General features: G+C 41.8%; 2 protein-coding genes across 3 annotated transcripts; both read right to left on the bottom strand.

The window, feature by feature from the left end:
* Nucleotides 1-783: 783 nt before the first annotated feature.
* LOC132796493 (uncharacterized) lies at nt 784-1,955 on the bottom strand. Of its 2 annotated transcripts, none has more exons than XM_060807682.1 (2): nt 1,261-1,954; nt 784-1,199 (listed from the first exon to the last, which is right to left on the bottom strand). In XM_060807682.1, the coding sequence occupies exons 1-2, from the start codon at nt 1,910-1,912 to the stop codon at nt 832-834; spliced, it is 1,020 nt and encodes a 339-aa protein (XP_060663665.1). In that variant the 5' UTR covers nt 1,913-1,954; the 3' UTR covers nt 784-831. The 2 variants fall into 2 exon arrangements, with proteins under 2 accessions (XP_060663665.1, XP_060663666.1); XM_060807683.1 differs by having other exon boundaries at nt 1,101-1,199; nt 1,278-1,955.
* A 2,969-nt stretch (nt 1,956-4,924) lies between these two features.
* On the bottom strand, nt 4,925-10,144 carry LOC132796030 (nose resistant to fluoxetine protein 6). The gene is made up of 8 exons (XM_060807044.1): nt 9,764-10,144; nt 9,328-9,694; nt 9,170-9,231; nt 6,843-7,158; nt 6,569-6,785; nt 6,313-6,500; nt 5,330-5,801; nt 4,925-5,266 (listed from the first exon to the last, which is right to left on the bottom strand). Exons 1-8 carry the CDS (start codon nt 10,098-10,100, stop codon nt 5,036-5,038), a joined length of 2,190 nt encoding a protein of 729 aa, XP_060663027.1. The 5' UTR covers nt 10,101-10,144; the 3' UTR covers nt 4,925-5,035.
* Nucleotides 10,145-13,252: the final 3,108 nt, after the last annotated feature.

Here is a 13,252-nt window from a genome sequence, read left to right as displayed (position 1 = left end):
TATACCAAATAGTATACCACAAATAATATAAAAAATACTGAATGACATGTTTGGTATTTCGTTGAAGTACTACATTAGAAATATACAACAAGTGGAAAATATACAAGATTGTCAAAAATATACCGAATTAATGTACCGCAAATAATATTAAAATATTCTGAAGGCCATATTTCGTATATCGATTACCTTAGAAATATGCCATAGAGACCTAAATATACCAGATTTTCAACCACAGCAGGTTAAATCCCATTGCAATAGGCGCCATACAAAAGTTGTTCTTAAATATCTTCTACAATTTTTCTCCAATCACAACCAAATACTTAAGAATCATAAATACTTACTTATTCTTCTGTATATCAACATTCTTTAGCGAGTCTAGCTTTTAAATTACGTTTGTTATTAGATTTTTGTCGATTTTTTGGGGCGGAAGTAGGCGTATTAAAAATTTGAGACCAATTTGATCGCGTGCAAAGATAACAAGTACTGTTGAAAAATAATTTTAGCTCTATCTCTTATAGTCAATGAGATCTAGGTGTTCATACAGACGGACGGCCAGACAGACAGACGGACATGGCTTTATATTGTCGTCTGTTAACACTGTTCAAGAATAAAAAAAACTTTATAGAATCGGAGATGCCTCCTTCTGCCTATAACAAACATTCCCTGCAGGTACAGAGTTATAATAAAAGCAGACACACACTTTATATTTGTATAGTATTTGTATTTGTTTATTTAGTGCTCTAACTTTATATACAGAAACCCAAGAAGGAAGCGGACAAAAAACACAAAAAAGAGCCCGAGTGGTAAGCACAGGATAATGTCGATGTCGACCTAAAAGTAACTCGACGGCGCTCCTGGAGATGCTGAGGAGGGGATTGCAGAACCGGATGCAGATGGGAAGCTGTTGAAGGGTGAATATCCCAGGCCAGGGTTGGCCAGACCCAGCGGCTGTCGTTGCACAAAGTAATCCTCACCCGGATAGTTCACTAGGAATTTGTTGGGAGGCTGCTGCTGATCGGTGTCGCTGTCGCTGTCCGAGTCGGTGTCGGCTCCATCGGGCGCATCATTCACATCGTTGTTGTCCGTGGGATTATCGTCAGCATTTTCATTTCCATCTCCCGCTGGTGCTTCGTCCTCGCCAACTGCCGCAGCCGCAGCCGCCACCTCGTCCGCAAAGAAGCGGGGCTTAGAGAAGGTATCTGCAAAGTGTTGGAGAGAATCCAATTGTACGGCAATTAGTTAAAAGTGTGCGTATTTTACCAGTCGATTGTGCGTACTGATAGATCAGATGGTCACCCAGCTGCGATCCCGGTCGAGGACGACGCTGCGGAGGTGGTGCTTGGGGCTGCGGAGGCGGTGGCGACTGCGGACGAGGACGACGACGAGGTGGCGGCGGCGGCGGTGGTGGAGGCGGTGGCGCTGCAGTAGTCGGTGGTGGTCCAGCTGGCCCCGAGTCCACGTCGTAGTCAAAGTAGTCATAGTGACTCACGGGACGCGGCGGCGGACGGACGCGCGAGGGACGTGGCGGCGGGGCTGGACCGTAGTCGTAGTCGTAGGGGGAGTAGCCAAGGTCGTAGCCAGGACGTGGCCACCACCCTGGACCGTGACCGTAATAGGGTCGTGGCCAGGGACGCGGCGGAGGTGGCGGAGGAGGCGGCGTCGTTGTTGTCGTTGTCGTCGTCGTCGTCGTCGTTGTGGGCATCATCATCGGACGTCGCGTGGTCGCCGCATTGGCCAAGGTGCGTGTAATGTTCACCTTGGCGCTGGACAATTGAGCGCTCTTCTGCAGCAGATTGCGCAACAGGAGACCAAAGTCAATGGTCACCGTGGCGCGTTTATCGCGTTGCTCTTCTTGCCCAGCTGCAAAGGCAACCAGAAGCAGCAGCGACAGCAATCGGATGATGCAATACATCCTGTCGAAATCACAAATCCCGGCGAGGCAAACAGACAAAAAAAAGGTGGAGCGCTTGTTGTGTACCGCACTCGATGGCGTTCCAATCAGAACTGGCCGTTGCCTTGTCGCCAGTTGGCTGCCTTGACTCTCCGACTCGGAATTGGAATTGGAATTGAAGCTGCCTGGGCGTTGTGTGTGGATTAAGTGGCCAACGAGTTAGACGGGTTAGCTAGTCAGCTAGTCAGCCAGTCAGTTAGTCAGCTAGTCAGGCAACGTGTAGATCAGGCAGTTGTCCAGTTCTGTGCGTGGTTACAATTACTTTTGCACTACTTTTTGTGCACACTCGCGATAACTCTCGATTTCGTTGCGACCCCGTCAGTGATCACAGTGGGTCACATATTTGCAGAGAGTAACGGTATTTGTCGACACGCGGCCAATTGTCACTTGCGCCCCACAGTGCAACGGAATGGTTCATAAAACTAAACTAAACTCTATTTACTATATAATTTACTCGTTACTGTGTTGCTGTGTTGCAGCCTTCATTAAGTTACCCTGTACAAGGAGTTGGTCCTGATGCCAGTTGGGTATACGTTGCGTATGATTAATGTTGAAGTTGTGGATTAAATGCTAAAATTGATTTAATATTGATTAATCTATTCTTGATTGTTAATGTTCTTAATTGTTATTCACATTTACTAATATTGCAAGTATTATAAGTATTTTTACTTTTATTATGATTATGATTAATGTCAAAGATATGAATTAAATATAATACTAAATTAAAATAGGTTTAATATTAAATATTTTATTCGTGATTATTATTATTTATTATTATTATTTCTGTTATTAAATCGTATTTTTAATATATCTTTATTGTATTACAAGTATTATTCTTTTTATGAAATCTATCTATAATATTTTGTATCGTTATGATTATTGCCAAAGTTATGGATTAAATACTAAAATTGGTTGAATATTGATTAATTAATTCTTGATTATTATTATTTCTGTTATTAAAATGTATTTTTTATTATATTCTTTTTTAATTTAATTTATTAATTTATTTATTATTATTTCAAGAATGATAATTCTTACATATGTTTAGATCTTTTATTGTGATTATTATTTCTTTATATTTTAATGTATGTATTATTGGTTGTAGTAATATTATTATTCTTATGATTGTATCTATTATTTTGAATATTATTTCTTTTCATTTATATTTTTTTAAGTCAATTCATGTTTTCTTTACAGGGTATTGCTGAGGCACCCACTGTGATGCTGCACTCGCGTTATGTTTATTCATTTGCTTAACAATTAACTGCATATAGTTTTAGTTATGCCCGAAACATGTATCAACTTGTCCAAACACTCACACACACACACACACACACAGGCACAGACACATACACATAAGTATGATCCAGTATTAGGTCGTTGTCTCAGGTTGATTTTATAACTGAATTACCAGCACTAACTCCGAGTCTAATTCAAACTAAATTTTAGCTGCAACTCCAGCTGTGGCTTTGGGCAATACAAACTACTTCAAAGTCGAGTGTCGAGATTCGAGATTCGAAAGACGTTTGATTGAAATCCATTAACGAGTAATTTGTAGGATTGCGACTCTAACGACGAGGTTGCAATTAATCGTGTTTTATTTCACTTTTAATTCAATTCAATTCGTTTTATTTGAATCGAATCCATAATGCGACTTTTGTTGCCGCCCCAAAATGCGATGTGAAAACCCAATGAGCAATAATTCCCAAGGAAAATCAAAGTGTTTCTGAGGGGGAAATGCGAGATTACGTCACACAACGCAGCACTAAACACAACGGAAATTGGAAATTGAAAGTGCCAAGCGAAAAGCGAAATGCGAAAAATGGTAAAAAGTCATAATAAAAGTAAATCTGGACTGGAATCTGGGAATCTTGCAAGCGCCGCTCAGTCATCCATCCACATGAGAGCACTCGAGACTCAACGTCTGCAACAGCCTCGAGTCGTTTACTATGCGCATATCGAAGGCAACAGCAACAGCAACAGCAACAACTTCAACAACAGCGGTTGGAAAATTGCAAATTCGCGTTTACTCCAATTCCACATTCAGGCGAAAGTGTGCGCCTATCGAATGCTCTGTAAGTTTCAACATTTGCCTACTGTCAGTAAGTACTCAATATTAAGTTTGAAGTTAGATTATAACTCTTGCTTTAAATTAAAATCTAAAATACCCCACACTGGAAAAAAAGTTCTAAACTCAAAGTTTTGCTTTTAGTACTAAGAGTTTGGGTTTAACAAGTTCGTCAAGAACATGAAAATCTTAAGCTTAGGGAAGCACATCTTGATTTCAACAAAATTTATAAATTATAAATAAATTTATAAGACGTAAGTTCTTATTAATAACAAGTAAGACAGCTGCAGTGGAGTGTGCTCGACTGTGAGATACCCGCTACTCATTTTTAAATCAAAGTAGCACAGTTTTACTTTGCTCTATCAAATAGTTTTAAGATTTTGTATACTTACTAATAAAAACTTGCGTCTTTTATCAAATGTTCATCAAAATATGTTTTCTAACATTAAGATTTTCATGTTCTTGTCGCACTTTTGAGACCAAAATCCTTAGTAAGACCAAAATCTTCATGTTAGAACTTTATTTTCTGTGTAACTGTTTAAGATACCATTTAAAATTCCCTACCCATGTCTGTAGAGAAAAACGCACAATATAAAGACTATTCTTTAGGAATTTTAATTGGAATATCCGAAGACACTCCTAATGTTAACTTTAAGTTAGTCATGCTTACTCAACAATATCCTGTAATGAATTATCTTTTTATCTGCTAAATTTTTATTGACAGACAGTTCAAAATCACGTCAGGAAATCAACAGAATATGATATGCTAAGGAAGACCCTGCTGAATTGGAAGAATAAGCCAGAATTCTAAGAGAAATGCAACTGTAAGTTGTGACATAAATCGACACAATTATACCCTGAAGTTCACCCAACATTAAACATAATTATTCATTTGTTATCGTTATACTTAGGTTTATTGCCTATGACAATGTGAATACTATGTGAATATCTTGTGATGAGTTCCAGCTCATCGATGCTCCAGCTGCTGTCATTGGCTTCGTTTGGATGAGAGGCACTTAGGCTTCGACTAGGTTTTGCTGCGAGACGCTAGATGGCGCTGTAATCACACTCAGATTAACTGTGGACGTGGCTGCATTTGGCGCCTGAGGCGCTGCAGTTGACTTTTGGCGTTCACGTAGCGATGATAGCAACTGCATTTCCAGTCGCACAAAAGGTGTTTCCACAAAAAGAAACATAAACATCGCCACTAGAATGGTGATTCCAAAGTCCGACCAGAAGCGTAGGATCTGCGAGTAAAGAAAGCATTAGTAATCAGAAAGCTGCGAGAAGAGACAAAAGTCATTACTAACCGCATCGTAGTTGGAAAAGTGTTGACTTGTGCGTATGCGAGCTGTGTTAATTGTCTCGATGAGCAGATGCCAAATGTAGAGGCAATAAGAGAGCTTCGAGATGGGCTGCCAGAAGGACCAGCTGAGCAGCGTATTGATCACACCTCCCAGTCCGCTGTGGCACGCCCAGATAAGCCAGCACAGACCCACGGACCACACAATGCGACTGCAGCAGATGTAAAAGGCGCCAGCGAGGGGCGTAATTGCCTCCGCATTTGGTTGCGTGAACGGATAGACAATCCAGATGACGAGACACATGAGGGTGATAGAGACAAGCCAGAGAAGCAGCACCAGCCACCAGGGCAGTTGACGACGTCTGCCCTTCTCGTTGTGCAGAAAGTAACCGAAGAGTAGACCAATCAGCCAGGGCGTAGCACGAGCGTGCGTCGTGTAGTAGATCATCCGCATCTGTGGAGAGTCTTCACCCAGGTTGCTGATGGAATAGAGAGAGATAGAGTGTGTGTGAGAAAGTAAGTGTCAAGAAGCCGACGAGTAAGAGGGCTTAGGAATTCAGGTAGTCAGGAAGTGAAGTCAGAAAGTTGGGAACTGTATGATAGACAGGAAGACAGGAATATGACAGAGAGTCAGAAATTCCGACAGTCAAGAAGTCAATTCAGAAAGTCAAGGACGGTGAGAGGGTCAGAAATGCTGACAGCATTTTAGGAACCGTCTGAGAGTCAGGAAGTGCAGCAGTCAGGAATTCAGACGGGAAGTGAAGCCAAAAAGTTGGGAACTGTATGATAGTTAGGATGTCGGGAATATGATAGAAAGTCAGGAATTTTGTAAAGCGAGAAGTCAACTCAAAAAGTTAAAGACGGCTAGAGAGTGAGAAATCTAGACAGAATTTTAGAGTCAGGAATGACGTCAGTCAGGAATTCCAATCAGGGAGTTAGGCAGACAACAAGTCAAGTTAGAAAGTATCAGGAAGTCTGAGTAAAACTTACCCGTTGCGGTTAAACACCTTCAGGTCATTGAACATTACAATGCAGAAGACACAGGCAAAGAGCAGGACAATAAGCAACAGGATGCTTCCCGCAGCACGTCGGCGCCAGCGCCAAAGTGGCCAAAGGAGCAATGGGGAGAGCAGGAACAACTGCATGTCTACTGCGAGGTACCAGGAGTGACCCAAGCACTATGGGAATTCAACACTTGAATTAGTACCCTGAACCCAAAGATCTATGGCGATGTTGTGTGACTTACCATGCGACCAGCGGCTGCATAGTTCTGCACGTAGAGAATGGTAGCCCACCAGGTGTCACTGCAGAGTTGGCTGGAGCTGGTGAATTGCTGCCAGAGCGGACCGTTGTCCAGCCGAGGAAAAAGCGTCATAAAGAACAGCACAGCGACAGCGAGAACTGGGGTAAGACGCACAATGCGATGCAGATACATCAACGGGATGTTCAGCTTGCCCGATTGACTGTAAGGCAAAGGGGATTATTCAAGGGATCACTCGCTCAGGGTGCACTTCACTTACCGCTCTAGCTCACGGAGTGTGGCCATCACAAGTAGCGTGCCGCTCAGCAGGAAGAAGGTATCCACAGACGTTGTTCCGCTCTGCAGAATCATCGAATATGGGGTTTGTGCCCAGGCAACAACCTCATAGTTGTTCACATTTGGTGAGAGCAGCATGAACATGTTGTCGTGGCCGTAGATGATCCAGATGATGGTCAGACAGCGTATGCCATGCAGGCAGGGAATCACATGGGATCCAGCTGCCCTGGACGTTGTCTGCATCAGGGATCGCAAGTTCTGGCGCAGCGAGAAAGCTAATAGCAGCTTATTATTGAGAGCTGAAAAAACAGAAAAGAAAGGAAGAGTTATTAGACTGATCGAGTTGAAGAACTGACGACTAGAAGACCGAAGAGCAGGCTGTAGTGCAGCCCCGGGAAAGGAATTCATCTTAGTAGTACTGGAAGGTTCGGAAAAGTTGAGCCACGGAATAAGGAAAGTTTGTATATTTCTAGGGTAACCAAAAGACTGAACTGCGCAGCGTCTATCAGAAGACTTTAAGCATGTGAAGAATTCGTACAAAACCATACGACGTGGCAAACAATTGATATGAAAACTTTAACGATCACTGAGGACTTGAGGATAACTAAAAAATTGTAAGTGGCTGTGAATAATCGTAGAAAATGGGAAAACTTGGTTTGAAACAGCGAACGGATTTTACACAGAAGACGCCACGTTGAAGAATGACATTTTAACTGACTGAAGAATTGATATTGACTGGAGAGCGAATGAGAGAGGGAGATGGGTTTATGGTCAGGCGAGGAGTTGAAGCGAGACAGAAATATTTGCTCATAGAGGAATTAAATAGTAGTATCTCCAAAAGCCATCAGCAGAGAGAGTATAGCGAATAAAATGGCGAAGGTGTCTGGAAAGATTTGGTAGACCGAGAGAGGGAAAGAGAGGGAGAGAGAGGGATGGACTTATGGAAAGGTATAATGCTGAAAAGAGACGGGAGATATCTTAAAAATGAACGAATCTATAGAGTGTACAATAAAGCTTATAGCAAAGGGAGGGGAACGGGAAGATTCAGAAGAAAAAGAAAAGAGTTGGAAAGAGATGGACTTATGGGAAGCCAAGGTGTGGAACAGGGAGAGAGATTATAGAGAAGCTGAAGAGAAGTTAATATCTCTTAAAATCATGAACGCCAAAAAGAGAGTATAAAATATTTCATGAGGTTGCTGAGAAGACTTGGAAGGAAAAGAGAGAAAGAGAGAGAGATGGACTTAGGGAAGGTACTATACACCACAGAGAAAAAACGTGGTCAATTCCCAATACTATATATAGAGTCAAAGAGTCAGATCTCTTAAAAATTGTCCATGTCAGAAAGACTATATTGAATAAAATGTCGTAGACGACGGGGAAGATTTGAAAGAAGAAGAAAAGAGTTAATATTAAAGAGAGAGATGGGGAGATGGAAATTTCTTCAAAGAGAGTTATATAAAGGAGAGCATAAATAAATCGATATAAAGAATCATAAAGGAGACTACAGACATTGAGCGAACAGAAAACACAAATTGCATTAAGTAAGAGAGTTATAATTAAAGAGTGAGACATACATATGGCAAAATTTCAACATCAGAACGAGATAGATTATACGATACATATAGACACATACATAAATGCAGAGTTGATGAACAACAAGATCTCTTTAAAATAAAGGAGAGACCTTGGCAGATTAAAAACACTGAAGACTTATAGCTAACAGAAAAGACAAATGAATTAAACAAAGGAGTGAGCGAGACAGATTTATGATGATGTGTGATTGAAGGAGTAGGACAGAGAGAGAGAGAGAGGAGAGAGAGGGAGACAAAGAGGTTGAAGTGATTGCATAAGGTAATCATGGAATTTTAAATAATGAGCATATTTTTGTGGGTATTTTTTTGGGAAGTCACCTTGAAGAGGAAGAAGAAGAAGCTGAATTGAAATTGCGCAGTAAAAATTGCAAAATGATTGCACATTGAATTTGTGATTTGTGAGTGAGGTTAGGTTTGTTAGTTTGGGTTAGATTGTGCATGCGAATATGCGAATAACTCACTCTATCAGTCAGTTGCAGACTTGCTTCGTTTTCATTTTCATTTCTTTTAGTTTCATTTTGGAAATAATTCAGTTTATAGAGAAGGCATAGGTCGTATAGATAAGCCAAGTGAATTTAATGCTCGTACTCGTATTCGTACTCGTACTCATAAATATCCAAAAGATAGCTTTCTTCTGGCAGCAGAGTCGCTAGCGGACTGAGTTCGCTCTCTCGCCCCCGCTCTCGCTCCCGATCGGGGCGAATCTTCAGCAGCTCACCTTGAGTGTAGTCACACATTGTCCCCAGCAGCACGACCAGGACGATGATCACAAGCAACGCACTGCAAGTAGAGGCAATCGAAACGAAAGCGAGCGAAAAAACAATGAATTAGTCATTTAGTTTATGGCCTGAGAGCGTGGATAGAAATTAAACTTACATGGCAAACCAGTCGAGTCCAGTGAGAGGTTCGCTCTGTTCCAGGCTGCAATTCTCCTCCACCACCATCGCAGTCTGTGGCATCGCCTCTGCGTCCTCGAACAGTTCCTTGAGGTATTCGCCCAGCCAGCGATTCAGGAGCGTTGCTCGGCAAGTGGCCGGAATGCAGGTGCCAATCTGAACGCTCAACGTTTCCATGGCCTGAGGCAGCAGACTCTCGAATTGAATGTGCGCCAGGCAGTATTTACTCTGAGTGATCGATCTTTGTTGCATCTGTTCCGGCAGCTTTAAGCAGGCATCGTAGTTGCCCATGTCGCTGAAGTGGCCATAGAGCAGACCGTGCGGGAACTTTCCCCACGCATCGAGCACTGTTCGATTGAATGAGGTGAGTTCTATATGTTACCTTGATCATGAGTTCGCACTCAAGCTTGACTTACGTTTCAGGGCAGGCAGCGATTTCGTTTCGGCAGCCTGGAGCAGCAACCGTACTTGGGCCACACACAGGACATCGCTCTTATCGATGGAGGGTGACAGCACGGTCTCGTTGTGCGCCTGCTGAAGCACCTGATAGCCAAAGTTACTGCGTTGCAGCCAGGTGAGCAGCTCCTGCTGGCTGTATCCTTTGGTCTGAGCGGGGACAAGCAACAGGAGGAGCACTCCTAGAGTGAGCAGTCCTTGCTGTTGTCCCTGTGTTCCTTTCCCCTTACCAATTGCAAGACGTCCTTGACCTTGTCCTTGCACTTGCCCCTGTCTTTGTCCTTGTCCTTGCTCCATTGACCGCTTGCGTGTTTGTGCCAATTGTAGTCGAAGGTTTTCTAATGCCATGGCCGTTATGAGGCGTTAGTCGCGACGCGATTCATATTTATACGGCCGTAACACTTTTGAGCTCTTTACTGATATTTTTCTAATCGCCATTGAGCGTCGAGTACGCGCATTCATTGTGGAGGAGCCAGAGAGCCAAGTTCCGAGTGCTGAGAGTCGTCATGTCAACCCGATCCGATCCGATCCGACTCGCATCGCATCGCATCGGCATCGAGTCGAGTCTTTGATAACCGCACACCCGCCCGCCTAAGGTTTATCTTAGACTTAGCTAACACACGATGACGCCGACGACGACGACGACGACGACGAAACACATTTTGACGCTATAAAATTGGTGCATTGACCGATAGATACTCGCGCACACGGGCATCTAATTCAACAATTCAAAAATACCACCACACGACACAAACATATCACAACAATGATCACAGCACACGCGGGGGGATTTTTCGTCGCCACCCCTTCGCTCCCTCCCGCCAGCCCACCTACCCACTTGCTCACCTGCTTGTCCATCTATTTTAGCAAGCTACAAGCTCAGCTCGGGTAAGCTCCGCTCTCTCAGCGTCCCACCGCGTCGTGCATATGCTCGCATCGCCATTAAATAATGAGCGAGCACTCAAGCGAGTTAGTTGAACCCGGAATTCTGAAAACATTACTATTATTTACCCACACACTCCACAATAATAGCGTGAACACGCTCAAAGTGGGTGGCAAGCTGACCTTGAGCGCGTCAAGTCCTGAAAGGGGAGATAGAGGGACAGATAGGGATAGTGGGATACCGGGTATCCTTAAGTCGAGCACATACTTTGAGTTATTTATTAGCCAACTACTGAACAAATTAGCGTGCAAACTACCGTGCAAATGATTGTGCGGGGAGCTCTTCGAATTCGCGCAATAGGAGATAGAGGGACAGATAGGGATAGAGGGATGCCGGGTATCTTTAAGTTGAGCATATACTTTCGCTGAGTCATTTATTAGCCAACTACTGAACAAACTAGTGTTAACTACCGTGCAAATGATTGTACGGGGAGCTCTTCGAATTCGCGCAATTGGAGCAATAACCGATAACCGTTGTCATAACAATCGACTCACCTCCCACCACCCCCCCTTCGACATTATCATACGGAGAACAAGTGTTTGTGTGTTGCTGAGCACTCTCAAGTTGCCCGGTTTCTCAGTTACGGTTTCGGGTTTGGGGTTCGGGTTCGTGGAGTTCGAGTTCGTGATCGTATCTAACGATGTTATAACGATGGGTTCGACCTTGACGGCAATCAAAACAGTTAATACAAGCTATCGGCGCTGCCAGATGGTTACACGCTTTAATGGGCCGAAGCTTGCAAAGCTTCAAAGCGAACGCACGAGCTAAACAACCTTCAACCCAATATCAAAACAACAAACGAGAAAGCTCGCAAGAAGCTTTCGCATGAAGCTCCAAATCCTCTCCATAGAGCAAATGAGGGGGGAATGTTTATGATGAAATTTGTGATTTCACTTTTCGAGTTCATTCAACTCGACTACAACTACCTGAATCGAGCGACTCTGTCAAATACTACGCAATTCACAACTCTCAACTCACATTTACTATCAGAGTACGAGGCGGATACCAAAAGTTTGCCAGCCCTTGACCAAGTAACATTCCAGCACCAAGGTCTCGCCTTAAACTTGAACGCGATGGGGCACAAAATTAACTTCGATTTAGATTCAATATGCTTCTTTTAACGGATTTCTTAAAAGAATGAAGTATTTCTAATAATGTATTACGAGCTCTTGTAATATTTATATTATTATATACTCTTAGAATTTTTGTTACAATTATTATAATTTAAATATTTCAAGACATACATACATGTATACATATGAGGTTTTCTACCGATCTTAAAAATATTATATATTACATAAGTTGTTTTTTTTCCAATTTATGAAAAGATTATAATATTTTTTAGTTATTAAACATATACTTTGTATCAATATCCATTAATTCTTAAATAAACATAATCGCTAAATATTAGGTTTGTTACGACTTTAAAAATATTATATTTGAAATTGGATGAATTTTTGTTTAATTTATCAAAATAATAGTTATTTAAATCTAAATCCAAGTTAAATTATCATCAATCCCTTAGGTATTTTTTATATAATATTATTAATATGGTTTACTTTCTTTTTTTTTAGGTGTTTACCTGAATTCGATACACAAGATGGAAAGTTGTATTTTCAAAATGAAGGTTAGTAAATTTTTCTTTTTATTTATTTGCAACTTCACGAGATTTAAATTTGACTGCTTTAACTTTAACTATTTGACCCTTAAGTGTTCGAGCCACCCTCGCAGTCGCGAGGAAGCTGTGCCAATTGTTTTGACTGAGTCACAATGTCAATGTGCTTACGATTGTCATCGTTATGTAACACAGCGTCGCCTACAGCTGAGTTGAGTTACCATGTGCAGTAGGCTGTGGCTGTGTCAGTTACATTCTCATTCCAGCCATGTTAACAACAGGTAATTAACATATGCGTGAGAGAGAAAGAGAGAGAGAACGAGACAGGGCGTATTATGTAAATACCTTGGACTCGAAAGTGTTTATGTTAATGCGCAGATCGACATACTAATACTCGTATAACCTTATAATATATTCGAGACAACTGCGAGATGGATTTGCGTATAATGAGTTAAATTGATTGCTTCACTCGACTCCAAGTGCGATGACCTTTTGAATCATATGCGAGTAGTGTTTCAGTTAACACACGCTGGGATTACCCGACTGGGCAAAGATGAAATGCGGTGAGATGCACTTTAAATTTGTGTATCTAAAACAATTTTGTGTATCTGCGAGATGATCTAATAAATCAATCACAAACTTTTGTCAGTTTCTAGATAAATATTCTAACGCTTGCTTCACCTTGAACTTTTCTAACTTTTGTTTACAATTTTTCCATCGAATTTGCATAAGAAACTAACTATGTTGTTGTCACAATCTTCAGCAAGTTCAAGGCAGAGTAAGATCTTTTAATATCTATGTAAAAATTAACTAATGTGGAAATAGATTAAATCTTTTTTGCACTCTATGGAATATTTAGCATGTAGTACCTAAGCAATATACCAACTATAG

This window comes from Drosophila nasuta, chromosome X, assembly GCF_023558535.2.
Source record: "Drosophila nasuta strain 15112-1781.00 chromosome X, ASM2355853v1, whole genome shotgun sequence".
NCBI classification, from domain to species: domain Eukaryota; kingdom Metazoa; phylum Arthropoda; class Insecta; order Diptera; family Drosophilidae; genus Drosophila; species Drosophila nasuta.
The sequence above is the reverse complement of the archived record's forward strand: the minus strand, read 5'-3'. Positions and strand labels throughout refer to the sequence as shown.